Source organism: Exophiala aquamarina (genome assembly GCF_000709125.1).
Source record: "Exophiala aquamarina CBS 119918 chromosome Unknown aczIA-supercont1.7, whole genome shotgun sequence".
Classification (NCBI taxonomy): domain Eukaryota; kingdom Fungi; phylum Ascomycota; class Eurotiomycetes; order Chaetothyriales; family Herpotrichiellaceae; genus Exophiala; species Exophiala aquamarina.
In genome coordinates, this window is record NW_013550581.1 from 156080 (window position 1) to 182202 (window position 26123).

General features: G+C 47.4%; 8 protein-coding genes across 8 annotated transcripts; 4 read left to right on the forward strand and 4 right to left on the reverse strand.

Annotated features, from left to right (window-relative positions):
* Positions 1 to 4915: 4915 nt before the first annotated feature.
* Positions 4916 to 5965, reverse strand: A1O9_08107 (uncharacterized protein; the record flags this gene model as incomplete). Its single annotated transcript, XM_013402493.1, has 1 exon — positions 4916 to 5965. The coding sequence occupies one exon, from the start codon at positions 5963 to 5965 to the stop codon at positions 4916 to 4918; it is 1050 nt and encodes a 349-aa protein (XP_013257947.1).
* A 678-nt stretch (positions 5966 to 6643) lies between these two features.
* A1O9_08108 (uncharacterized protein) lies at positions 6644 to 7792 on the forward strand (the record flags this gene model as incomplete). Its single annotated transcript, XM_013402494.1, has 1 exon — positions 6644 to 7792. The coding sequence occupies one exon, from the start codon at positions 6644 to 6646 to the stop codon at positions 7790 to 7792; it is 1149 nt and encodes a 382-aa protein (XP_013257948.1).
* Positions 7793 to 7922: 130 nt separating this feature from the next.
* Positions 7923 to 9242, reverse strand: A1O9_08109 (uncharacterized protein; the record flags this gene model as incomplete). Its single annotated transcript, XM_013402495.1, has 1 exon — positions 7923 to 9242. One exon carries the CDS (start codon positions 9240 to 9242, stop codon positions 7923 to 7925), a length of 1320 nt encoding a protein of 439 aa, XP_013257949.1.
* A 778-nt stretch (positions 9243 to 10020) lies between these two features.
* A1O9_08110 (uncharacterized protein) lies at positions 10021 to 10791 on the forward strand (the record flags this gene model as incomplete). Its single annotated transcript, XM_013402496.1, has 1 exon — positions 10021 to 10791. The coding sequence occupies one exon, from the start codon at positions 10021 to 10023 to the stop codon at positions 10789 to 10791; it is 771 nt and encodes a 256-aa protein (XP_013257950.1).
* Positions 10792 to 11379: 588 nt separating this feature from the next.
* On the reverse strand, positions 11380 to 12636 carry A1O9_08111 (uncharacterized protein; the record flags this gene model as incomplete). The annotated part of the gene is made up of 1 exon (XM_013402497.1): positions 11380 to 12636. The coding sequence occupies one exon, from the start codon at positions 12634 to 12636 to the stop codon at positions 11380 to 11382; it is 1257 nt and encodes a 418-aa protein (XP_013257951.1).
* Positions 12637 to 13639: 1003 nt separating this feature from the next.
* On the forward strand, positions 13640 to 15057 carry A1O9_08112 (uncharacterized protein; the record flags this gene model as incomplete). Its single annotated transcript, XM_013402498.1, has 2 exons — positions 13640 to 14523; positions 14577 to 15057. The coding sequence occupies 2 exons, from the start codon at positions 13640 to 13642 to the stop codon at positions 15055 to 15057; spliced, it is 1365 nt and encodes a 454-aa protein (XP_013257952.1).
* A 1191-nt stretch (positions 15058 to 16248) lies between these two features.
* Positions 16249 to 17878, forward strand: A1O9_08113 (uncharacterized protein; the record flags this gene model as incomplete). The annotated part of the gene is made up of 2 exons (XM_013402499.1): positions 16249 to 16272; positions 16352 to 17878. 2 exons carry the CDS (start codon positions 16249 to 16251, stop codon positions 17876 to 17878), a joined length of 1551 nt encoding a protein of 516 aa, XP_013257953.1.
* A 334-nt stretch (positions 17879 to 18212) lies between these two features.
* A1O9_08114 (uncharacterized protein) lies at positions 18213 to 19159 on the reverse strand (the record flags this gene model as incomplete). Its single annotated transcript, XM_013402500.1, has 2 exons — positions 18213 to 18379; positions 18451 to 19159. 2 exons carry the CDS (start codon positions 19157 to 19159, stop codon positions 18213 to 18215), a joined length of 876 nt encoding a protein of 291 aa, XP_013257954.1.
* Between the last annotated feature and the right edge of the window lie 6964 nt (positions 19160 to 26123).

Here is a 26123-nt window from a genome sequence, read left to right on the forward strand (position 1 = left end):
ACTATATACTTATTATTCGATCTCTTTTTAGCGCGAGTTCGAGCTTTTTTCTATACGAGTAAATACTATTATAGTTAATATTATTACTATTATACGTAGCGAAAGAGTATCGCGTACGAAATAAATAATAATTAATAACTAACGAAAACCGCTCTAGTATAGGCGGTAGAGCTATACTAGCTCTTATAGGCTTAAAATTAAAGAATAATAGTACTCGAGAATTAACTCGACTAATAGAATAGAGTATAAGCTTATACGCCTAAAGTAACGACTTCTACGACGGCGAATACTATATAGAAATTCGATTCTATACGATAAAAGGCTAAGTTTCCTAAGCTAGCTAAATTTAATAGAAAAAGATCGAAGTTCCGGTCGTAGCTTATCTAGGCTCGAGCTAAGTTAATAATTAATAAATAAAAAGAAATCGAAGCCGTATAATTTTAATATTTCTATAGTAGATTAAAGAGTTATATCTTCGCTTAAGTTAATTCGTAGATTAATTTCGTATAATTAATCCTCGAAATAAATACGAAAGAACTTATTAGTTAATTAAAGGCGATATATAAAGACGTCGACGTCGTAGAAAAAGTATTACGAAATCTTACTTAACTAAAGTAGAACGAAAAGTCCTTTAGTATATTCCTCGTCGATTTTAATTATACGCTACTTAAGGCTAACGAACTAAACTAGGCCGACTTAATAAAGAAGATATTTATATTAAACTACCTTTCGTACGACTTAAAGAGCGCTCTCGTTATAATATTAATTCTATTAATCTATAGAGAATATTATATTCTTCTCTATATAATTAATATTAGCTACGGCGAAGGTAGTACTAGAGGCTAAAATCGACTATAATATCCGCGAGGCTAGGACGGCTAGGGAACGCGCCCGCGGCTAATAAGCGAGACGTAACCGAATAGGACGCGGCTAGACCTAGATAGACGAGGCTATACTAGGCTAAATAGCTAGAGATAGCTAGAAATAGAAATAGTAAGACCTAGTAAAATAACCTAGAGAATTCCGCTAGCTCGCGACCTAAAGTATACTCTAGGAGTAGAATAGGCGTAAGCTATACGTAGGCTTAACGAAAGTAGAGGCGATAGCCCTTATACTTATACGAACGAAAGTTATTAGCCTTAATACCTAGCTAGCGTCGATATATATTTCCGGAGTAGTAGCGCGCTACGACTACGACTAGCGTATATAGACGATACGATATATTCTTTTATATTATCTACGATATAATAGGATATAACTTCTACTATAGTATAGTATAGAGAAATTCGACGAGATCCTCTCGAGGCCTATATACGCGACGTACGCGGTACGCTAGTTTATTACGAGTAGAGTCCTCGAGTAATTCCGAGTAGTAAAGGAAGTAGAGGAGGAAAATATAGGAATATTCGTATTCTTTAAGGATTACGAGTAGTAGTAGAAAGAAGAAGAAAGGAAAAGAAAGAGTAAGACCTCTCTAGATTATAGATAAAAGGTTATATAGTTATTAACGGTAATAAGGAGGCGGAAAGCGTACGAGATATATACTTCTAGCGATACGAGCCCTAGGTTTTACTCTACGAAAGAAAGAGCTTTTTTCTATATAAGGTAAACCGTCTACGTAGTTTCGTAAGGAGATCTAAAATAGATATTAATAGATAATATTATTATTATATAATTAATATAAATCTAGAAGTTCTTCGATAGAAGAAAACTAGAGAAAAGATATCTATAAGTAACTCGTTCGATACTACTAGTTATACGAAAGATAAGATAGACTAGACGCTAACTATATAAGCTATAGCGTCCGCGGTAGAACTATAGAAAGCTTTATAGGTATCGTAAGCGATACTTAACTAGAAAAAGAAGCTTAAAGCGTATCTTCGCTATAACTAACGAAATTACTTTATCGTTAAATATTCTTTTCTTTCTATTATACTATTAGGCAATAGGTCCGTAAGCCCTTAAGGATCGCTCAAAAAGACTAGAATCTCGCACGAAGTACGAGGTATTCTCGGACCTATTAGTTATATACTTGCTAGGAAGCCTCTTAGGGTATTCCTAATATATATATACGTCGTCCGCGATTCACGATATCGTTCGAAAGTTTACTTTCTATATATTATTATACTTTTAAAGAGCTTTAATAGATTTCCTATTAAATATAGAAGATAAAGCTAGCTTTAATAGTTTTAAGTTTTCTAGAGTTTCTTACGAGGTAGTAGCGCGTTTTCTACTAGGAAGAAGTATATTCTTAATATCTATAAAGGTTATAGGCGGAACGCCTATAACCTTTATATATAGATTTTCTATCTCTTTTTATAACCTTTTTATAGTAACGACTAGCTTAAGTCTTTTAATCTCTTTACGAACTTCTTTCGTATCGCTTACGTTTCGTATAAAAGATACTAGTATATATTCTCGTTCGTTAAGGGAGGCTTCTATCGTCTCGCCCTCTTAATCTATATCTTCCTCTTTAGGAATAGAGTTCGAATAAATCGTATTCGACCTTACGTTTAATAAGGCTTTTCCTCGTTATTTAGACGTAGTTCGACTACTTACGACTCTTATAGATCGTATAGCCGACTCGTCTACTACTAGTAGTACTCGATCGATTTAGTTTTTATACTTTAAGAATATTAGGTACTACTCGTACTAATAGGTAGGACTACTAGTAGAGTAGTATAAATAGTCTTAATATCGAATCTATTTCTCGATTATAAGTAATACCTTAACGTATCTATCGTAGTAAGCTTAAAGTATAAGGTTCCCCTAAGATCCGTATACGGTAAGTAGCTCTTATATACTAGAATCTCGACGCTCGCTTAGCGGCGCTTATTCGTTCCTAATACTATTACTATAATAAAGTAGAGCGAGTTATACTACTAAAGCGTTATAAGAAATAGGAGCTACTATTATCCTAGGGTAGTATTAAACCTCTCGACGGATCTTAAGAATAAGGGGATAGAATAGGGCATTAGTCTATTCGCCTAGGTTCTAAGAGTTTAAGGATATTAAGAATATACCCTCTAGACTAAGATGGCTATTTTTAGTAGTTCTTAGATAATCCTACTACCTTTCTTTAAAATTAATAGCTATCCTTATAAGTATAAGCCCGCCTACTATTAGGATTATATATAATATTAAATTAATATCTATATCTATGTAAAGAAAAATTATATCTCGCGAATCCTATCTTTCCTTCTTTAGTACTATTTATAAGCTTCTCCCGGAGAACTATTATTAAGACTAAGCGATACCCTATAAACGCCTAGTTACGTAATTACGCTTATATAAGCTAGGATTACGTTGTATCCATTAGGTAAGGCTATACTTAAGCCTTACGGAAGATTCTATAAAACGCTATTCTATTCTATAGGATTAGAAATTATATAACTTAATTTCTAAGCATCCTAGGAGTTAACTCGTATTTACGAATACTCGGCTATTACTCTCGTACTTACGAGATATTGCGACGGAGCCTACGCCTATATAAAATAGGCCTATACTCCTTTACTTAGATAGATCCCAAGTTATTCACTAAGATAGAAAACTACGATACATTTTACTCTTTTAACTTTAGCTACTTCTACTATAGATCTAAACCCTGTCCCTCGGACACCTCGGATAACTATTATACTACTTTTAGCTCTAACGAGATAATAACTAAGGATCTATTTACAATATACTAGTGTATTCCTTTCACCGGATAATAACTCTTTTCCTCGGAACCGTTAAGGGCTAAAATAGAAGACTTAGCCCCCTTCAGCGTTATATTTTTAAAGTAGAGTATAGGTAGTAGTATAGGTACACTACTAATTACCTTATACGGTAATTTTTATAATTAGATATATAAGGTATAGCGCTTAGCTTACTACGCCGGCTTATACTAAAGAATCTACTACGCTCCTACTACTTTCTATATCTTGCTCTATAAAGTCGAGACGTAGTATCTCCACCCCGATAGTATAGTATAGAGGGCTTAAGTACCGCCTATAGCGTCCCGGAGGATGCTTAATTTTACTATTATTAGTAATATCGAGCTAGCTAGGAGGGTTATAGGTCTAGAATAAATACTAGGGGGAATATATCGTACGGGTTTACCTTTATAAGATAGTAGAAGTAGACTTACTAACTTATTAACTCCTATACCCTATACTCTTAGGACCCTAGTCGAGGTATAGATAGTAGGTAAAGTTAGCTAAGCTTATTTATTACGCGACTAGCGAAGTTATAGACGCTATAGAGGGATTAGTCGTATAAAGGGGCGAAAACGGGTCCTCCTCGAAAGAGCGGTGAGCGTAACGATCGAAGATTAAGAGGGTGATCGAGGCGTACTTAGAGAGATGAGGTAGACTTTAGGTGAGCTGGAGGGGAGAATAGAGCCCATCTAGTAGCTATAGATTTAGGCCGTGAAGTAGGTTTAAAGGGAGCCGAAGAAGAATAGAGGACTAAGGGCCTAACGCGATAGGGGGGAGGATATTTAGGGCGGTATCGGGTGAAGTATAATAGGTACGTTAAGGTGAAAAGAGTTGAGAGAAAAATATAAGTTGGAGAGGAGAGAGTTGGAAATGGGAGACGGGGGTCTTATAGTCGTCAAAAGCGGCGGCGCGCCCAGCCCCCGACCATGCCCGAAGCGGCAGGCCGCCTAAACCGGAGGCGGATTTCCCGGCAACAACTTTACATACATATTATTACCAACTTTCTAACGGAACCAGCATGGAAACATTTTTGTATTTGTGATTATGGGACTTGTTTTCCTTTTCGCTTACTTTGCCCCCCCCCCCTTTTTTTCCTCTCTCTCTTACTCGCATATCGGACACTCCTCATCCTTTGTCGTCTACTATCTCGTCGCTAGCATAAATACATGGGCAATCTGATTGATCCAGGGCCGACTATGAACCCCTAGATTATGGGCTCAGTAAGTCGCCGCAAGCCGCATAATCAGATACTCCCCACTATTGATGCCCTCGTACTTTTTGCCCGTCTCCTCGTGCGTCCCGGGCAGAGCCTCGATCCACTTGTCGAAATTAGGGTTGCAGAAATACGCGATGCTGTACCTCGCGGGTATGAGTGCCTCGGGATCGTCTTCCTCGCCATCAGCGGCGGGTTTCGGCGGCGGCTGGATGACGCGGTGGTTGGTGCTGCGGATCAGGTCGTTGCTCCAGCGCGAGAGCAGGTCGCCCGCGTTGACGACGATCGTGCCGGGAATCGGGGTCGCGCGCACCCAAGTGCCTCGCGGCGACTTGACCTCCAGGCCTCCGATGTCGTCCTGGAACAGCAGCGTGATGCTGCCGTAGTCGGAGTGCTCCCCGGCGCGGACCTGGTTGGGGTTTTTCTTCCACACGCTCTTCTTCACGGGTGGGTAGTGCAGCAGACGCAGCGTGTTGTCGCCGCCGTCGGTGAAGGGGTCGAAGAAGTGCTCGTCCAGCCCCATACCCAAGGCGATCGCGCGCATCACGCTGGTGTGGAGGTGCTGGAGCGTGATGAAGAATTTCTGCATGTCGCGCGTGAAGGTCTTGCCTCCCTCATCGAGTTGGTCCGGCCACTGGTTCGGCATCCCCTGTACGCCCTCGCGCCCGATCTCCATGGACTCCTTCAGGTCGGGGTTGCTTTCGCGGAGCTTCGCAATCTCGTCCGGGTCGTTGGACTGGGTGACCTTTTCGCGCCCGGAAGCAACGTAGCCGCGATTGGCGTCGGGCGTGGTCCATCCCAGCGCGTCTTTCTGGGACTGGGGGCGTGCGAAGAACGACGCCGATTCAGAAAATGCCGTGGCGATCTCCTCCGCGGGGACGCCGTGGTTTTGAAGGTAGAGAAATCCGGACGTCTTGAAGGCGTGAGAGATCTGAGATGCCGTCTCTTGCTTTGCCGATGGAGAGCCGTGTAGGAATAGTCCGAAATCAATCAGAGGCATCACCAGGTCGTCTTGCTCGACGCCTCTCTGGACAGCCTGGCCAGCAGAACCCATTTTCGACAAGGTTGAAGCAGACCAGGGACAGGTGGCTTAGTTTGGGATGAGTGGAGTCGGATGTAGAGTCATGAAAAATATCAAGGATTCCTGTCGAATCCAATCCCTATGCACTAACTAGCAGGGCGAGTCCTGTCGCGATTCGCGATTCGCGACTCAAGATCCAGGCGGTGAATGGCCGGCACAATGGCAACGTAGCCACGGAGGGTTGCCGGGGAGCAAGCGTGAAATGGTTCTCCGAAAAGAATAACTTGTAAAATAAATCCTTGAGTAAATAGTTGATTGTTACCTCCCCGTGCTCTCCCAAGAAGTCGTGTCAGAACATCAGGCGATCGGAAAAGTAAAGAGTTGGCCAGATGATAAGCTGATTGGCGATGATGGCTGGACACTGGAAAAAAGGCGGGGACGAAGTTGATAAGAGGAAAAGATGTTGGCGGAGGACGCCGTTGTGCAGCGCAATCTGGCATCTGTAACCGTAACCCGTAATTCCTGTGTTTGGCGAATCATATGCGCCGACATCATTACCGTATATCAAACACCCCAAGGATCTTTGGTGAGAATCATGCAACAACAGGCCTAACAAAGGCTACAGTAAGCTGATCGATCCTTCCAACATCAAATCCAGTATACAAATCTATTTTCGAAGCACGGCGAGAGGATCATTCCACCGCAGGCACCATGGCACCGCCTCCCTCTGACCCCGTGGTCGACATCCACACACACATGTACCCGCCCAGCTACATCTCGCTCCTCTCCAACCGCTCAACAGTACCATACATACACCAGCCCTCCGACCCCAAAGCTGACCCACGACTGATCATCCTCGACTCCGACGATGACCCTGCTCGGCCGAGATCTTCCCGAGGACGCCCTGTCGACAGCACGTACTCGTCGTTCGACAAGAAACGGGAGTTCATGAGACTCCACGGCATCACATGCAGCGTTATCTCCTTGGCCAACCCATGGCTTGATTTCCTGGACCCAGAGTCGGCTCGCGCCACGGCCGTGGGCATCAACGACGATCTCGAGAGTGCGTGTGCGGAGAACAACGCCTCGTCCCAGCATGCTGGGCTGAAACTGTACGCTTTTGCAAGCTTGCCGCTCTCGGCGCCCGCGGAGGACATCGTCTCGGAGATCCAGCGGCTGAAGACACTACCGCACGTCAAAGGCGTGATCATGGGCACGACGGGCCTGGGGAAGGGGCTGGACGATCCAGCTTTGGATGCGGTCTATTCCGCGCTCGCAACGACCAACACTATTGTATTCCTTCATCCTCACTACGGTCTCCCCGCCGAAGCCTTCGGCGGTCCATCGGTCATCGCCAGGTCCGGACACGTGTTGCCCCTCGCTCTCGGCTTCCCGCTCGAGACCACGATCGCCGTGTCCAGGATGTACCTGTCCGGCGTCTTCGACCGACACCCGAAGCTCGAATTCCTGCTGGCCCATTCTGGAGGAACCATACCCTTCCTCGCAGGCCGCATTGAATCGTGCGTCGCCCACGAGCGAGAATTCATCGCGAATGGAGGCAAGACACAGGGCCCACAGCGCTCGATCTGGGATGTCCTGCAGACGAACATTTATCTCGACGCTGTGATCTATGGGCAGCCGGGCTTGAAGGCCGCGCTGGAGGCGGCGGGGAGCGTTGATCGGGTTTTGTTTGGGACGGACCATCCGTTCTTTCCGCCTCTGGGCGACGAGGAAGGAGGGAAGTGGCTGAGCGTGGAGAGCAATAAAGGCGTTATTAGATCCTCGTTTCCGCAAGACGAAGCAGCAAGAAAGAAAATCTTAGGTGGAAACGCGGTAAGAGTGCTTGGCTTGGACTTATGAGATCTGTGGAACGATGCGGTCTGTCTAGCCATCTCAATGGCACCCATGATCTTCGCTCATGCATAGTCCATTCAATCTCTAACTTGGCCTCGTAGCATCTAGACATGAAAAAAAGGGTGTTACGCATCCATTAAAATGATAATGCAGATTTCCCGCCAGACAGTATTCCCCAGCCCAAAATCTCCCAGAGTTGTTCAATAAATGAATCTGCCGGATCTTGCAGTGCATCCTTCAACCTCGCAGATTCAACGCTCTCATCACCCTCACCATTTCCTTCTACTCGTCTCAGAGCATCATTGAACGTCTCATCATCGTCCCCAAACACTCCCCGAAGAAGTGTGTGCTGCAACGTTTGCCTCAGGCCTTCCCGCAGATTTGCGCCCTTAACTTGCCCCCAAAACCGGGGCAAAAATTGGATCAAGGAGTCGGTCGTCATGGTTTGTGCGTTTTCATAGTGGAACGCAGTAACCTCACGTAAAATTTGAACTAGCCACGGTCCCTCGAGTTTGGCAATTAGAATCGCATCCTTGCAATTGAGATGAGAGACATGTAACAACCCCTCGGGTGGACAGATACCACCTTGGTCTTTAGGCGACATTTTGGGGTCGCCAAAAACGAGAAGGGCGAGAGAAGACCCAACATGGTCAAGCAGTGAGCACACCAAGCCCTCGAGCACTTCACAGTTTGACGGGTGAACTACAGCGAGTGTCGTAATCATGTTGACCAAAACTTGGACAAGGCACCTGCTGTCTTTTTGGTAATTCGAGCCGACCATATTGTCATGCGTTTCCTTTGACTTAAAGCGGGAAGTCTTCTTTCCAGACGCGGCTTGTTTCTCCTGCCGAACGAGCTCGTCTAGAGACGATTGATGAAGCAGACCTAGGAAAATCTGAAATGACCTAACAACCTCTGTGACGCCGATGGACGGCTGGCCCCTGTCCTTCTCATCAGGGGCGGCTCGGACCGCTCGGACGGAGCGAAGAAGAATTGGATAGGTTCGGACAAAGACCACGCACAATTCTTCCAGCGTTCTCGAGCGATTGGCCTTCTTGATACTGGTAGAGTTGCAAATCTCCTTCGATAGATCATCTATCGTGTCTACCACTCCTTTTATTGATGCTAACATTTTCGGGCGGTCGAGATCTGCCGTTCGAAGGGCTACGGCAAGGGAGAAAATACCCCGAAGAAGGGGACGACAACCTTGACTTCTCAGCATAGCGGACACGACCCATAGATCAACTTGTAGCTCACTAGAATCAGAGCCTTGGAGCTCGGAACCCAAGCAGTCAGTAGCTTCAAAGGTTGGATTCGCTTTCTTTCGGTTCGGCTGTACCGCATTCTGGTATTGCAAGGTGGTGCTGGGCTTGTGTTTGCTAGGGATCAATTGTCTGCATAACTCCTCAGACTCTGCCCCAGCGGTGGGGTTCTCTCTCTCTTGCTTCAGTCCCATGATCTCATCGAGAAGTCTACATCTCTCGGCATCCGCACCCTCGAAGGCATTCTTCTAGAATACTCCCGGGTCTATGTGGTATGAAAGAGATGATCCCTCCTCGGGGGACTTCGAAATAGCACTTTTAATTAGCAAGAGGTATTCTAGGGCAGTTAGTGGTCGCATCCAGTGCCGATTTTTGGAGTCTTGCCTTCAATTGAATACTGTGCTGGCTTGGATCGATTGATGATAAGCGCCAGTGCTAGATGAGCGGAACATGGTGTGGAGAGCATGCTGCTCTTAATCAGTCTGTCGGGGACAGGGCGGTTTTGCCATTCATTACTGGAATATAATAGAAGCAGACATTACGGATTGCAAATCTGAAAACCCCTCAAGGACGAGGAGATGATGAAAAGGCTATTTGGCACCGTAGGGAAGGAAGGCGCGACCAGGAAGGGGGGTAACAACGTTCTTGCCTTACTCCTACGGACAAAACCATCCCCGAAACTCATGTTGAAACGCATCTTTCGATTTGAAATCTCGCTCATATGCGGAGGATTAGGGGTTGAATGTTCGCCTTATTGATTTTATTCAACAAGGCTGCGAGTGAGAGAGGCGCTGAGATGTTTGCCACAAGTACTATGTAGTACTGATCGTTATGATCCGCCATAGAACGCCAAGCTGTACGCCAGTAGTCTTATGACTGACCGTAACATGAATATTTGGGCAGCAGTTGGACCAGCTGCCTGGTTCCTGTATTGCTTCAACTCTCTCCGCTCGGAACTTGCAGCCCGCCATTATGGCGCCGGCCGACAAGGTAGACATGTCAATCGACTACTATGAACTGTTAGCCATCCCGCCGACCGCGACCGAATCCGAGATTCGTCGCGCGTACAGGAAAACCTCTCTTCTCTACCATCCTGACAAGGTCAAGCCCACCCCCGAGAACTTAGATAAATTTCAGCTCTTGCAGGCTGCGCTAGGCATCCTCACAGATCCCGCCGAAAAGACAAAGTATGATCAGACCCGTGAGGCCAAGCAAAGGAGACAGGCCGAGACCGCGGCGCTTGAAAGTCGAAGGAGGAAAATGAAAGAGGATTTGGAGAAGAGGGAGGGCACTGTTGGCATGCCCCCATCGGTCAACGGCGCCAAGAGAACATGGACTGACAGAGAACTTGAAATCAAGAGGATTGCGGAGGAGAACAGGAAGAGGCGTGAGGCGGCTGTCCAGCAAAAGGCACAGGAGGCGCAGGCCAGAGCACAGGCGGAAGAAAAGCCTTCTAATTCCATCGCTCGGTCTATCAAGGTTCGCTGGATCAAAGAGGGCGAGGGCCTCGACATCGATCAGGATGCTTTAGAGGAGAACTTCCCCAGCGGCGACGTGGAGGATATCGTTGTCCTCAAGGACAAGAAAAGACGCCTGGAAGGGAGGGACAAAAAGGTCTTTCTCGGCACCGCTGTCATCGTGTTTAGGTCGCTCGCTATTGCAAAGAAGGCCTTAGCCCAAGGTCCATGGGAGGGCATCGAGTCGATTGAATGGGCTGCAGAAAAAGAGCCTGATGCAACTTGAAACGATTGCCATAGTAGCAGCTACTGTTTTTATCTGGGGGGCCTACCAGCATTTCCCTTGACCACAAGAGCACTGCGATATTCTACATGGGAGGCTACACCGTGGGGTGTTGAATGAGCACTTTGTTTGGTGTTTGTGCTCAACGACGGCGCACGAAAGTTCACAGTCTGGCTCTGCGACTATTCGGCAACACAGGTACTTGACATTTCGACAGGCCGACAACTTCAAGTACATCAAGCCTGAATTGTGCTATAGAAGGCGAGTTAAACGCGGGCGGCTGTGAGCTGTATGAAAACACTAACCAATTCAATCTTGCCAGATCATGGCAGAGAGGCTAGCGGGTTCGTGCCAACATGGTCAACAACCCGTTTAGAATGAGAAGTGAACAAGAGTGGGATTCGTGGTCTTAGGATTAAGCCTGAAATCGTGAGCAAGCTATGGTATAAGTCTTCCAATACCAATTGAGACTTTAGCTTGTGATCACAGGGCTATCATCCTGGGCCTCGCCAGACCACCAGTTTTGTCTGTTTAAGATACCCAAATAAGCCTGCAATCCAATCACTCAATATACATGATGTATAAAACACATTAGTCTACCTCGTCATACTCCTCATCTTCTTGCCGAGGCTTTGGTTTTGCCCTCTTCTCCTTCCTATGTAGGCTCTGCTGAACACCATCTCTCAGCCACTTGGGCACGAAAGGTTGCAACATGACTTGCTGCTGTTGCTCTCCATCTTGCCCTTCAATTTCCCACTGCACTTTATATTCCTCGTTGGGGTCGAAGTTCGTCCTGTCCGCCGTCAGCTGGATATCAGTCATCATCTCTAGACGACACAGGGCTAGGCCAATATTGCCGATCCCCGATAGATACTTGCCGCTGCTCCGACCGCGGCCACGTGCATTCTGTTTGGATATGTTGGATTGCGATGGTGGCGAGGGTAGAGCCTGGTCGGGACTGTATTCTGGGAGCTGCTGGGAATCTGCAGGTTTATTTCCGGCACTGTAAAGCTGCACAGGTAAAATCCTCTTCCTCACCACGCCGGTGTGATGTGTTCGGATGGTTAGTTCCTGCCCGAGGTAGCAGCCCTTGAAGAAATCAATCCCGCCGAAGAAGTCGATGTTGCTCTCCTGTGGGAGAGCACTTGCGGTGATGATCTCCGATTGTCCCTCTGCGAAACCGTTTGTCATCCGGTGCACTGTGTATTCGTCAAGCGAGGCGTGGGCGAACCCATGGTCTTCGAGGTGGTTTAAAAAGTCTGCCTTGGATTTCATCTGGTCCAGCCACCTCGTACCCATCCCAGGTCTAGGGTCTTTGCCTCCAGTCCGGCCCGCTTCGTTCAAGCGCCCATCCACTTCGAGATCGTCGACACAGCCCGGCCATGCGAAGAATACGCCTATCTGGCCAGGGTCCAACTTCGCGAGCTGGAATTTGGACCGCAGTTTGTGCTTTCGCAAATGGTTTAGGAGGTCGCCTGCACTTTCACTGTCCACCTCTAGAAACCACTCTTCAAGATTTCCTGTCCCGCCCGGAGGATACACAAATACGTCGTTCAGGATGCGTCCATGGGCGGACAGGAAGGCGGTATAGATCGGTCTTGTGCTTCCGGTGTCCAATATTTTGGCCGGGATGATATTATGGAGGAATAGTGCGGCGTCAGGGCCTGCGAGCCGAATGAGAGCTCGATTGGTAAGTTGGAGGTACTTGGTCTTGTTCGAGGGCGGATTCTTGTGTCGGCGAGAGCTTGCGAAACCGCGGTGCTGGGAGGGGATGGCCGGTCGACTTGCGGTTCGGCATTCGGCGCAGATGAATGGCCTGTATCTACTGAGACTCGGCGCTGCAGGCATTCTAGTTGGTGAAAAGGTGGGCTTTGAACATTGAGATGTGATCGTCAGATGTGATCGTGGACGATGAACCGGACTGGAAAGTCGATGCTCCAACTCAGAGTCTCAGGCTGACGAGGATTACATAATACAGTTTCTCCGCAAAAGTCTCCGTCCAGCCAGCCTTGGCACCGCCCCTCGGATGGCAACCTCCAATGCGCCAGGTTGCAGCTATGATAGATAGCATGTATTTGTATCGCAATTCCATTGTAATTGGCACAATTCTATATATAGTATCTAGCTCATCTCCTAGCGACTATATAGTACTATAGTATACATCCTGCTGTCGCATTTAGTATACTGGCCTTTCCAGGAGAGACATTTTAGAGACGCTTTTACCGTAGTGCCGACGACAAGGGCTTTACGCCCTTGTATTTGCTGCGTCAGGAGGTTGATGGGAGACATGCGAACCCTGGTTGAAGTTTCCAGGCTCACTTCTGATAGGCACCACTTGAAGGGGGGAAGTCAGAGTTCTCTCAACTACTAAGCAACGACTGAAAGCGAGAAGGCTGGTTGGCCACGCGCAGCGCCTTCAACCGCAAGTGGACGCCGCATAGCCCTGGCCAATAGGAAGCCTTCCAACAGACCCCCTTCGAGTAAACCATACACGCGAGATCAAGGTGGAAACCTCCGAATGAGGGTGAACAAGGTAGCAAAGGTTAAGATCCGGGATCATGGCGCCTGAACTTATTGGAGCTTCAAAGGGAATGTTTATAGGGGAGGGTATCGTCAACACAGTCACTTGTTTCAACTTTTCACCACTGATTTCTTTGATTCCTGACGACGAAGGGAGACCCGGCGAGGCCAGGCCCGGCATTTGACTTTCCACATCCCCCGCTCGAATACGAAGGCTAGAAACCAGATCTTGACTACGTCCCGACCACACTTCACAGCCCCTTCGACCTTTTAAGCTGGCCTTGTAACATCATGTCCAAGTTTTCTGTCGCCCTTGAGAGTCACGTCGAAAATGACAAAGTTTGTACTTTCGTTCGCGGTCTTTTTGGCGGCCGCAACTACGCAGAATCTAAGCTCAGTTTTACAGAGCACCCAAGCGCTCTCAAGTCTTTACAGCAATCTGACAGCGTTTCCTGAGTTTCTCTCGCAGCTCAACGAGCTTCAAAACATCACATTTCTTGCTCCTAATAACGACGCCATTGCTCGCCTAGTGCAGTCGCCGTTCGGAAGAACTTTGCAGGCCGACCAGGCGCTGCTTCTAGCACATTATTCCTACCACGTACTCAATGGCAGCTTTTACACCTTTGAAACTGCCGAATTGGTCTCCACATTACTCGAATTCGGCCCATACAGTCAAGTCAGTACTGGACAGGCTGTCGAGGTCGTGCCTGGTCCCGACCCATTGTCACCTTCTGATGTCACGTTCTTCTCCGGTCTGAACTCCACAGCACGTCTTATCGGCCATGCTTTCAACTTCTCTGGCGGCGTAGTCCACATTATCGACAATTTCCTGATTATTCCTCAAAACCTGTCCGTGACTGCCGTGCAAGCGAATCTTACTTCTGCCGTGGGGGCAGTGATGGCCGCCGGAAGGATCTGGCTTGGTCTCTTCGACGGGCTTCAGGATGCTACCGTGTTTCTCCCAACAAACGAAGCGTACCGAGAAATCGGAAGCATTCTCGAGAACATTTCAGAGTTCAACATGTCGAGTATCTGTAATTATCAAGCTGTGGACGACTTGCTGTACCTGGACGACCTAAAGAACGGTTCTTACCAGAGCTTTCAGTTTGCAAACATTTCTGTAGTAGTTCGCGGCGACGACGTGTTCATCGGGAATGCCAAAATCGTCGTGCCTAATCTCCTCGTACGAGGGGGTATTGCTCATGTCATTGACAGGTAAGCAAAGCTGAAGTCTACCTTGTTGAGACAGTGAATCAACTCTCACGCAGAGTACTCAATCCCTACAACATCACCGTCAATCCTCACATCGTGGATTCCTCAGCTGCCTTCGCCGGAGCTTTACCAGTGTCATACCTACCGTTCGTGGAGGATGTCGCAACATCCACCATCGACCTGCCAGATCCAGCTGCCTCTCAATCGTCTGCGACGACGACATCCTCAACGGAGGATTCCCAGAATAGGCAGACGAGCTTAGGACTCTCGACAAGTGCCAAGGCTGGAATTGGAGTCGGAATTGGTCTTGGATTCGTCTTCGTCGTCTCCCTTATCTTCTTCTACGTCCGAACACGACGCAAAGCTAGAAAGGATGCAAATACGTCGACCACGGAGATATCGCCGGCCGAAAAGGACCTCGCAGCAGAGTTACCTGGCTCAGGGCGTTCTCCACACGATTTGAGAGCTGAGCTGGATGGAATTTCGCGCGCAGAATTAGAAGCAACCGTTCCTGGAGTAAGCATCGTCGCTAAATAAAGAGGTCTATGACTCAAGTACATAGTAAGTATTGGCTGTGCTGTGCTGTGAGTATTTAGTATGTGCCATGTACATGTGTACTAATAGTCTATGTTTAAGCTGCCTAAGGCTTTCACGATATACTAAGTAGGTATGTCTGTGGGATCGGCAATGAGTCTGCGAAATCCAAAGCAATTTTTAATTCAATTCCGTAAGTACATAGTACATGGTAAGATGTGTATAGTACTACTTAACTTACTGTACATAGTATGTATATATACTAAGTGCTAAAGTTAAGATGGAAACAGATTTAAAATAGGCCATTCCTATCACCGAAACCGGCCTAGTCTACTTAGGAGGTAATATAAGGAAGTAGACTCTACTACTATGTACATATTATTAGTGTTACTTACTAAGCTAGTTCTAAAACTTGGGACTTAGCACAATCGTAACTAAAGTTATATAAGTACTTAGCTCCTCTCAGGACATTCGCGGGTATCGGGAATAATTTCGAATGTGTCGTAAAGTTTAGCGAGGAAAGCGAAGAGAGCGAGAGAAGCTAATGAACGATCTATATAAAGTAAGTAGCAAGTAGGAATTCCGTACATCAGTATTAATTAGTATAGGAGCAACAATTGATTTCTAGCTTCAAATACTTCCTTGTTCCTTTTCCAAGTACTAGGTCTGTAATGGAAGATGCTGGACAGGTCATAAGAGTATGTAATAACGACACATAGGACTACTTTGTATGTATGTGCACATAGGGAGGGGAAAGTCGGATGTCTTGTTTGGTCCTTCATGCGTAATCTGGAGATCTCCCTAGCACCTTCTCATTTCTTATTAGCATTACTGAAGCCTCCTCCCTTGTTCCATCTGTCCGATGCTGCTCCTGGCGTCAATGATGTCTACTACCACACCCATCCTTAACACCCGCAAAATCTGGGGGCGATTGACTACAGTATTCTGGGTAGATAGTACTGAGTGTAATGTAAGCGCGAAATACGAACCCGACCGAGCATCGCGATTGGGCCACAAAACAGTCAGTAGTACTGTATTGCAGAGCCACCCGAAAGTGGAACAAGCTCTTTTCTTTAATCACTCATACATTTGTCAGCCGCACTTCCGCGGAAGGTGAGCCAGCCAAACACCCTGCCTGGTCTTTGAAAGCCCTGCGCTGAATGACAACGTCCGGGACTCAATTGCACAGCTAAAATGCTGCAACCCAAAGTTCGGAAGGTTTGTCGTACCGCGCGCGATTCCTGTTTTGACTGCTACCGCTTGCTACAGACCCAATGGCTAACATAATCCTGATCAGGCGTGCGACTTTTGCTATCGCAGGAGGATCAAATGCGACGCACAAAAGCCCCAGTGCTCTAATTGTGTACTGCATGGCTCAACCTGTGCTTTTGGAGCTACAAGCCGCAAATCACGGACTAGGCACCAGGAATCGGGCGAAGACATTGGGGTTCTGCGATTGCAAGTAGAGCGTCTCCAATCAAGTCTTGACCAGGCTTTAAAGAGGATCGACGAGCTTCAAAGCCTTGTACCGAGGTCGGACAAGGCTCCAGATGTGCTAGCTGCCTCACCCCCAGCGGCCGGCCTCCATGAAGGCCCGGTCGACTTGGTCCAAAAAGAGCTTTCTGATGTACGCATGGAACTGCCACCGCTTCAGGAAGTCCTGTCTGCGACGGCAGTTTACCTCACCACGCTGAACGCGGTTCTTCCGCTGTTCCATCCTGGCCGGTTACTACAATCGATCAACAACTGGTACGCACATCCTAGTCGAAGAGACCGTACAACATGGGCGGCAATTAACGTGATTCTCGCGCTGGCTCATGGTCGAATGGACCCCAATGAAGCGACACTGAGTGAGAGCGCGGCGTACTACCTGCACAACGCCCAGACAGTACTTTCCGAGGTGATCATGGGTGACGCTGCTCTTCTCAACGTCCAAATCCTCGTCGGAATGGTCATACTCTTTCAAGGCACACAAGACCTCAAGCCCGCAACGATGCTAATCGCGGTTGCTTTACGTCTGGCGCACGAGTTAGGGCTACATACCCGAAGAGCTGGGTACCTTGACACTTCCCAGATACTGGAACGGGACCGAGTCTTTTGGATAGCATACCTCCTTGATAGAGATATTAGCTTGCGCACAGGTCGGCCGCCTGTACAACGTGAGGCCGACATCGACCTTGAATGGCCGTCAGCCGAGCCCGAAGATGGAGCTGGACACGTGGCCTATGCCGACAGTGCTTTTGGATTCAACTTTCTTCGATGCCGGGTACGGCTTGCTCGGATCCAAGGTGAAGTCTACGACTTTATGGTTGCAACTCGTGCCGGGACGATGGACGACTACCTGCGAGGCGAGAACATAGTTCGTCTAAACTATATGCTGGACGATTGGATCTCTAAGATACCGCCACCTTTCCGACCCGGCTCTGTGCTACAAGCTGGACAGCCAAATCTTTGCAGAAACTTGGCGGTCCTCTACTCCATTCATCTTGCCTGTCGGACTCAGGTTTACCGGGCCCATGCCATGGACTCGCGCTGGATGCAGAGCCTGCGGAGTTTTGGCAGAACAGTTACGCAGGAAGGACATGTTGTTCCAGCACCCCTACCAACTCCCTCATTGCAGGATTGGGAGAAACTTGTTGACGAGACGCGTAGTTATATGCGGCTGTTTTGGGGCATAGAACGAAGAGACCAGGCGTTTATCTGGTTAGAGAAATTCTTGCATCATCGACGTTTAGGATGGCAGCTGACTTGCTACATTGTCCAGGATGACCGCGTGCACGTGTATTACGGGATCAGTCTGTTTGACAGCCAACATCATGTTTGAGCCATGCCACGCGAGTGTGGAACACGACCACTCACTGGTGTGTCTGTCTATTTCCCTCCTGGAAGCTCTGATACAGCAAACAGGGCACGAGCCACTGAAAGTTCTCCGAGATGCGTGCGAAGAGCTCTTGCATTATGCTCGTGCAATATCATCTGGCACTGACGTTTAGGATGGCATTTGTTTCCTTTGTGAGCGGGCGCGGGTTTCCTCAGGATTCCATAATAAAACCACTGGGGCAGAAAAGCTATAGGCAAGCAAGATATCGCCGAACCTACTCTAATCCCAGTCACGACGCCAAGCTCTATCAGTTTATTGGATAACAACATGGTCCTAACTACATATCGACACCATTCAGAGATACCCTCAGTAGAGATGATGTCTCAATCTCTTCCGCCCGAGCCTTGAGTTCTTCCGCATCCCAGTTTGCCCAGACGAACTTGTTCCTCAGAAATGCAGCTTCATCCGACGCAATCCACACGAGAAAGTGCGCAGGCAACTCCACTGTAAGGTGCGTTAGTATCATTCACAGCGCATCCATTCACCTGATCGCATAAAAACGAAAGAGTATATACCTGTGTCTGGCCCCACGGGGATACTTGGATTGATCTCCGTGCTAATGATACCTGGCTGAATGCTTACGACGTGAATATTCGGGTTCTCGGACGCATAATAATCGATCATCTTCAGCGCTGCTGCTTTTGAGGCTGCGTAGCTCCACACCCCGGGCACTTCCGGAAGAGGAGACCAGTGACTGATGCCACTTCCTGTGTTGAGGAACTTTGCGCCGGGAGCGGCCAGCGGGGTGAATGCCTGCAGTGCGTTGAAAGAGCCCATGAGGTTGATCTCGAAAGATTTCCGGACCTCCGACTCGGGATAGTCGATTACTGTAGCCTCCTTTGCAAGCACGCCGGCGTTGTTAAGGAATATGTCGATCTTGCCGCCTATGCTCGCCACAACGGCACCTAAAGCGGTCTCGATGGATGTGCGATTGGCGACGTCGCCCGTCTGCAGGACCACTTGAGTCGAAGGGTTGGCTTCCGTGATTGCCGCCCCGGCACTCTGGAGGCGGTCGAGCCTACGTCCTATGATGGAAACCGATTTGGCGCCGGCTTGAGCGAAGGCAATCGCAGCGGCTTTCCCAATGCCCGTTCCTCCGCCCGTGATGACGACGCTCTTCCCAGCCACTGAAAGCTCCGGCCTCGTGGGTGAGATGGCCGGATAAGGCCTATTATGCCATGTTTCGGTGAATGAGACAAAACTTTTGAAAGGAGGGGACGCCATGGTGAATGTCGGGGGCGCAGCAGAATAGTGAGGAGAGTGTTCTGTCTGTAAGATGGGCCCCCCAACCGTCTATGTGGATTGTTCGCTCTTTATATGTGGCTTTAAAAAAATTTGTTCTTGCGAGCCCATCCTGATTGCTAAGCTGTTCCTTAATCTATGCCTCCGCGGAAGGGAATAATAACTCTTAGTCACGACCTATTAAGGGAGTCGTCTGACATGAATTAGCCATCCCTTCGCGGAATGTTATGGCCTAGGTTGAAGAGGATCGTTCATATAGTTATTGCCTAAGACGGGCTCTTTAACGGCTATGGCTGCTGGAAAGGGGTAAGCCCTAGTATATACAAACTCACAGAAGAGTAAGAAGATATCCTTGTCAATGTCCCTAGTAGCGCATATTGTTGAAAACGCAAGCATCGTTGAAAGTACCGGTGATAAGCGAATTGCAAGCTCAGCATGAATGTTGCAAGGCGTTTGATCAGGCCCGGCGCGAAGTCGAAACGTGTTAGAGCCGATGAACCTATTTGCTCATGGATGTTAGTCAGCGCTGCCAACTCCCGAGTCATCGAGCCCTGGAGGAGCAAATAGCGCTGGAGCGACAGAACAAACAATTTGGTCAGGAACAACACCAGGCAGAATGGGAGAATAATTCTTACAAAAATACCGCTTGCTACGCAGCTCAAGATATGCCAAAGTCACTCACTATCTCGTATCCGGAAAATCATGGGATTTTACCCAACGGCCAGAAAGTGCAATTCATCAGGGACAGAACTGGAAGAATAAGGAGATATGGATTGGTAGCGTCAGGAATGTCAATGGCAGATTATACGAGCGTCGAAAGCGGCTCAATCCTTGGGAGTGCGAAGTATTATATCCACCATGATAAATCAACGATTGAATGAATGGACGGTGCGGTTTGGGCGTCTGCCGTTGAAGGAACGTTGGGAGGTTATTGACAGCATGCCAAACCTAGGCCACAGATTTTGGATATACTTGCATCAGGATGAAAGTCGGGATCCCAGTCGCTTGCATGTGGAAGGGCTCCAGTTCAAGTAAAGGATATGCTAGTTGTTTGTCACGGCTACCCATACACATAGAAGACGGAATTCCAGGTTGAAATCAACGTGAAGTCGAAAGTGGGTGCAGCTGGGGGCTAGCCTAAATGGGAAGTCTCAACACGGCGACGCGTGCCCACGCGTTTGGTGAACCGCAGAAACGCATCTGAGCCAGCTAGGCGCAGATCGTTCTCAACCACATCATCAACTCTCCAGTCAGTCAGAACAAAGTATCGAGAATTCCTGTCGATTCCTTGTCGTTTGTGCCTAAGCTAATGTTCAATGTCATACTCCGACTCAATCCTACCCTCCTCGAATGCAGCCCTAGAATCAAACCTCGACTTGAACTCTTTGTCCACCACCCTCTCGCCAAACCACGGCTTCTTATACAGTTCAAGCTCCCTTGAGTTTCCCGTATACAAATCGTGCTGCAAAGACGCTTTTACCTGTCATCCTCACCGCTCGAGCCTTATAACATGGTCTCACCTGAGCACCGAGTTCTGTGACATCAAGGTATCTGCTGGATGCGTATCGGAACATAACCCTAAAATGTGTATCGGTTCGAAGTATCGCGGTCAAGTTGTCAGTTTCTGACTAGCTATCTTGCATGCCTCATCTCTACTACTGACTCCGGTCAAGAATGATTTGATGGAGTGAGCCAAGTTAAAGGAAACCAGACGTTCAGAGCTTTGAGGAGCATAAAAGACGGTTTTACCATGCGCCAGATCTGGTAAGGGTCCGCGAAGGGCCGCGCGTCGGTACTCCAATGCTGAACAGTATACGTGATCATTTGTGGGGTGTTTGGATTGATTAGAGCGTGACCCAGCACAAGAGAGAGCGGAGCTGAATTCGCCAAAAGAAGCACTTGTGACAAGAGCCTAGATCGCAAGCACGTGTCCACAAACAAGAACGTTGGAAGTCCTTTGTCTGAGCTGATGAGATCCACTGGTCGGAAATGAATTTTATGTTGCTCAGAATAGCCAGGTCTCGGATGTGATTCCAAAACTTCGAGTCAGCTGTTCTCCTCCTTGACGACTTGCCTGATCCGGCCGGCTCTCACTGCGTGTGCCCTTGGGGTGGGATCAACTCAGCTTGCTGCCTCTCCTCTCTACCTCTTGTCTGCAATCACACCTACATAATACGGCTGCTCAGTCACCAAACCTACATCAAAGCATCAAGCTGCCCGATGTGGACTTCTTCAGAAGATCCCGATCAACCGCGTCAATCATCCACCTCATGTTTAGCATGAGGGAATGGAGAGCGCCGACAAGTGTATCCTAGATCTCACGATCCCTGGAAACATGAGGAACCTCATCTCGGTGAGAAGAGGGCGATTTTTTGAGATGTTGCTTGTGCGTCCTGGCCTGAAAGACGGCGAATGCTCTTCGATTTTGCTTATTGCATTTTGGAGGGGAAATCAAGACCCCTGTCACTGAGCTTACTGTATCACACATGAGAGAGGCGTTATTCCTGCACTAGCAGGGCTTGGACATCGAGTATGAGATGAGAGTCTGAGGCTAGTTCTTTGGGGGTGAGCTTTTGTCGACGACTGAGGAAGGCTTGAGGATTGGACAACAAATTGAATCTAGGGACTGACTTTTCTGAATTGTGGAGACTTGATGACCTGATGACTCTTTTGTCTTTCAGACTGTTATTAGGTAACCTTGCTATTTCAGCGATATTGGTTGTCCGGGCTTGTCCAGAGTACACCTGTTGCAATAGGTACAGAAGCCTAGTCAACTCAGGTACGACGACAATACGTTCAACAAAGCCCTAATACAACAAATGCAGGAACTGTTCTCGATATTATGGACTGCAAGTCTGGGGAATATCATGAGGCTGGGATGATTGGACACATCACGTATTCTGACCGGGACCTCTCGTGAGAGGGGATCAAAGCTTTGGCTTGTCCGTTTTGAATGCGTGCCAATTGTCAAAGTTCTATTGTTATGACTTGGGCATTGTGAAAAATGACTTTGAGATTCTTGCCAATTGGTGGCTGGAGTGGACTGAGTCGGATGAGAGGGTGACAAGGACGGCTTTTCGTTCGTCTGAAGCAACGGACTTGTCGATGGGCTCCAATTGGTTTCTGGAACTGTGGGATGCTTAGTGACGCAGCTGTAAAAGTACTATCAAGAGTCGTCACCAAACACTGTCCGGGATGCCCCAAAGCTTCCCTGGACGGTGAGCACTTTTTTATAAGTACCAACCTTCCCAAAAACTGAAAAGTACTAATTGGGATACTAGTTGTTTACGTTAGGCGGATTGAATGTGGAGTCGCCTATTTGTTGTTGGTGCATAGGCATCACAAATGGAGTTCACTCGAGCTCAACAATGGGATGCATGTAGATCATATACTCAACCCATAACTCTGTATTGAGTGAGTACATCCTAGTGAAGATGGATCTCTTAAGCCTAAGCTCTAGTCATGTCCGCCCTTTCTGAGCAATATGAATGGAGCCTTTGACCTGTCTTGACCCTCTCTCCTTCCCTCAGCTCCGTACAGGTCGACCTGTCTCGAGAGAATTTTATTTGGGAACTTTATTGAACTGCAAAGACCATCATATAAATCCCTTCTTTTCACCCTCCTTTCACACCTATTGTATTCTGAAGTACACCAATACTCTCAGCACTCGTTACTTACTTCTTTCATCGACACCATATCTGCCATTCACCAAGCACCAACACAGTCAAGTACAATGGCTCAATTATTCTTTCTCGTTGCCCACCACAAGAGCACCATCATGAAGGCCGACCTAATGGTGGAAGCTCAGGAGACGCTCGACGCAGTAAGAGCTTTCAAGACAGGATCCTCACAGCAACCATTTGCGATCAAGAAGTACGTTGAGGGCAAGGGGCTGTTACAAATGACCCTCTGGAACACCAGCGCAACCACCAGCCATAATGGGGCGATGACCTGTGAGGTGAACCTCACAACCGTCAAGGTCGACCTCAATGAGGGTGTAGAGGCCCTCAAAGGCAAACTGCACAGACTCGTCGACTCGCCTTTCAACGAGGCTGATTCGAAGCTTCTGGTCGATCAACTCAATTGGATTCCTCAGGAGGTCGGCTCTGCGGTCAGAGAACTGGTGGGCGAGATCTGCGAATCGCTGGTGGCTATGGTGACTGTCAAGGCGATCCCAGCGCAACAAAGATGGTCCCTCGACAGTGGAAAGAGGGGGCTCCCAACAGCAAACAACCAGAAACCCACAGCACGCCTTCAATGCGGACGATACGCATGCGACAGTGTGGACGACAAAACGGGCTGCAAACCAGGATACGCCGCCAGACAGCAACACTTCTCGCACGAGCACCAATCTCAGGACGATTGGGCAGAGGGGGGACGACAAACTTCAAAAGGCCAGAAGCTAACGACACTCCACCCCGGACTTAAACATTTCGGCCAGAACGGCCAATCAAAGTCAGGACAATTGGGCGGAGGCACGGAGAGGGAGAAGGGGAAAGTACCGGTGGAAACAGGCCACTTGGGCAAGGAGGGAGGCAACAGTGCAAGATGCATCCTCGAACCTTCAAGGTCATGGTCATGGTCCGAGAGATCAGACATTGTGGGCCGAAGACAAGTGGACCCACCGTTGGCGGGTCTTGCGCGGAAAGATCCAGATCGAGGTCGGGATGAGCCGACAGTTTACAGCACTCAGATTGACTTTCCAATCGATGGAAGTCTAAATAAGCGACGAAGGGACGCGCTGTGATGGAGGGATGTGCTACTGCATAAGCTGATCAAGATCTGGGCTAGCCATCTAGGGAAGTTTTGTCAGGTGGACACATTATGTTACTTATAGCTAGTCACTTCTATTATCTATATATATGAGCCATGAAATAAATGGTGAACATAGCTAGTGTTTGTATTTAGGCGTTTTCAACCGCACCTAGAACGAAAAGTAGATTTCAGTATTGATTTTTCCTGGCTCTTCTCCCCTCTATAATCCCACTCAGAAGATTTGCTTGACTTGGAAAGAATTAGAGAGACAATCCACTCAATCCGTGTTTTGCCCAAAGTAAACTTTCCAATGCCTCTTCACCGAGAAACCGTTGCCTATGGTTACATTAGCGTACACGCTCGGAATGAGACCCTTTTCGCGCTGGCCCCTCCATGGTGGCCCAGCCCATGGTTGAGACGGCACACGCTGGACCTATCGAATAGGCAGGGCTTGGGCTGGTGGATCTTGATCAACGGATCTATTGGATAGGTATAAAATGGCCGTTTTGTAGAAGAGATCGAAAGCCAAAAGACGTTTTGGACCCAGGACAAGCAATAAGCAAAGTATTGACATTCGTAATATCGTAAGAAGAACCTCGTTCAATCCGATCGACGTTTCTCTGCAGCGCTCAGCTCTTCTCTCATCTGCCTCCACCGGGCGTCCTTGCCCTGACGCATCCAAAGCAAACTACTCAAGTCGCTCCTTTTTTCGTCTCCGAGACCCCATCTTGGGTAGCAGCGATTTCAACTTTCAAGCACAGTACCAAACCTGTTATAGTAGACTAGCTGATCGGCTCGATCCCCACCTATTGTAGGACCTTGTGTAGTTCGCTGAATGGACCAACAGATTGTGGTCCTCGGAGGAGGGCGTCTCCTCGCACCTGAAGCTTTGTAGATTGTTGCCCAGCGCTCCACTCCGAGCGCTTGTCATATATTGCTCGTCAATATACCCATCTCATCGTCCATGGACCTAACCGTTCCTCCTGGGGGCAGTGGGCACAAGGCGCTTATCGTTCGATACGATCAATAAGTTTGTAATAGACCGTGGTAGAGTTCCGGGCATCAAGAGTGGGAGATTTAGTAGGGTACGCAGTAGTCACAGTGCCTCGAGAGGTCCTCACTCCTAGGTGGATCAGCGACCTCTCTAGGATATAAAAGAAGTCCTATATTTCCAAAAACACTACACCCAGCTCAGATCGAATTTTTAAAACGCGTAATTTTTTTTATAATTTTCCTAGTAAACCTACGTTATCTTAGGCCATTATCACGATTAACGTGTCGAAAACGCGTGTTTTCGTGGTAATAGCGCCGAGATAGCCGTAGGTAAACAATAGCCCCGAAAATATTAACGAGTATAATATATACCTTAGGGAAGTATATAATTAACTATAGGTAGGGGATAGAGGTAGGACTAATTAGATTCCGTAGTATATAGTCTAGACTTACCTTGAATCGACTATTACGCTTATTAGTAAAGTACTATACATCGGTGTTTTGGCCCGTAGCCCAGCGCAACTCAATTTACTATAGGAGCCCAGGGAGCCCAGGGCTACTCAGCGCTTATTCTATATTCTATGAGAACTTATAGCTACTATTATATTTCCTAATTAGGTAATTTTTATATATAGATATATTAGTAAATTTAGCGTATTTTTAATTTTTAAAAAACTTAAGATTTAAGGTTTACGCTAAAGTCGGCTAACTCGCTAGTACTCTAATTAATTAACTAACTACGCTAGTAACTTAATAATTTAAAATATCGAAGTTTTAGTAAATTTTACTATATATATTATATAATATATTTACTAGTACTAATACTAAGGCTGCTATTTAGTATTATTAAGAATAGTCTATATAATTATAAAATAGAAAAGTTTTATAAATAGTAAAGTTAGTGTATAAGCCTATAGTACTTAGGCTAAGCCTAGCGAGCCTATAGTAATTAAGGTTTACTCTATAAGCTTATAATAAGTATCTATTATAGCCTAGCGCTACGAGCCTACGGTAGCCTAGGGCTTACTAGACTACCCGGTCTAAAATATAGATAAAGTCGTAGTAAAGTCGCTTATTCGTCGTATACTAATTATAATAGTACTATATCTACTCCTATTATTACTACTCCTACTATTACTAGCGGTAGTCCTCTAGACCTAGACCGTAATGGTCCTAGTAAGCGTAGTAAGTATTCTAC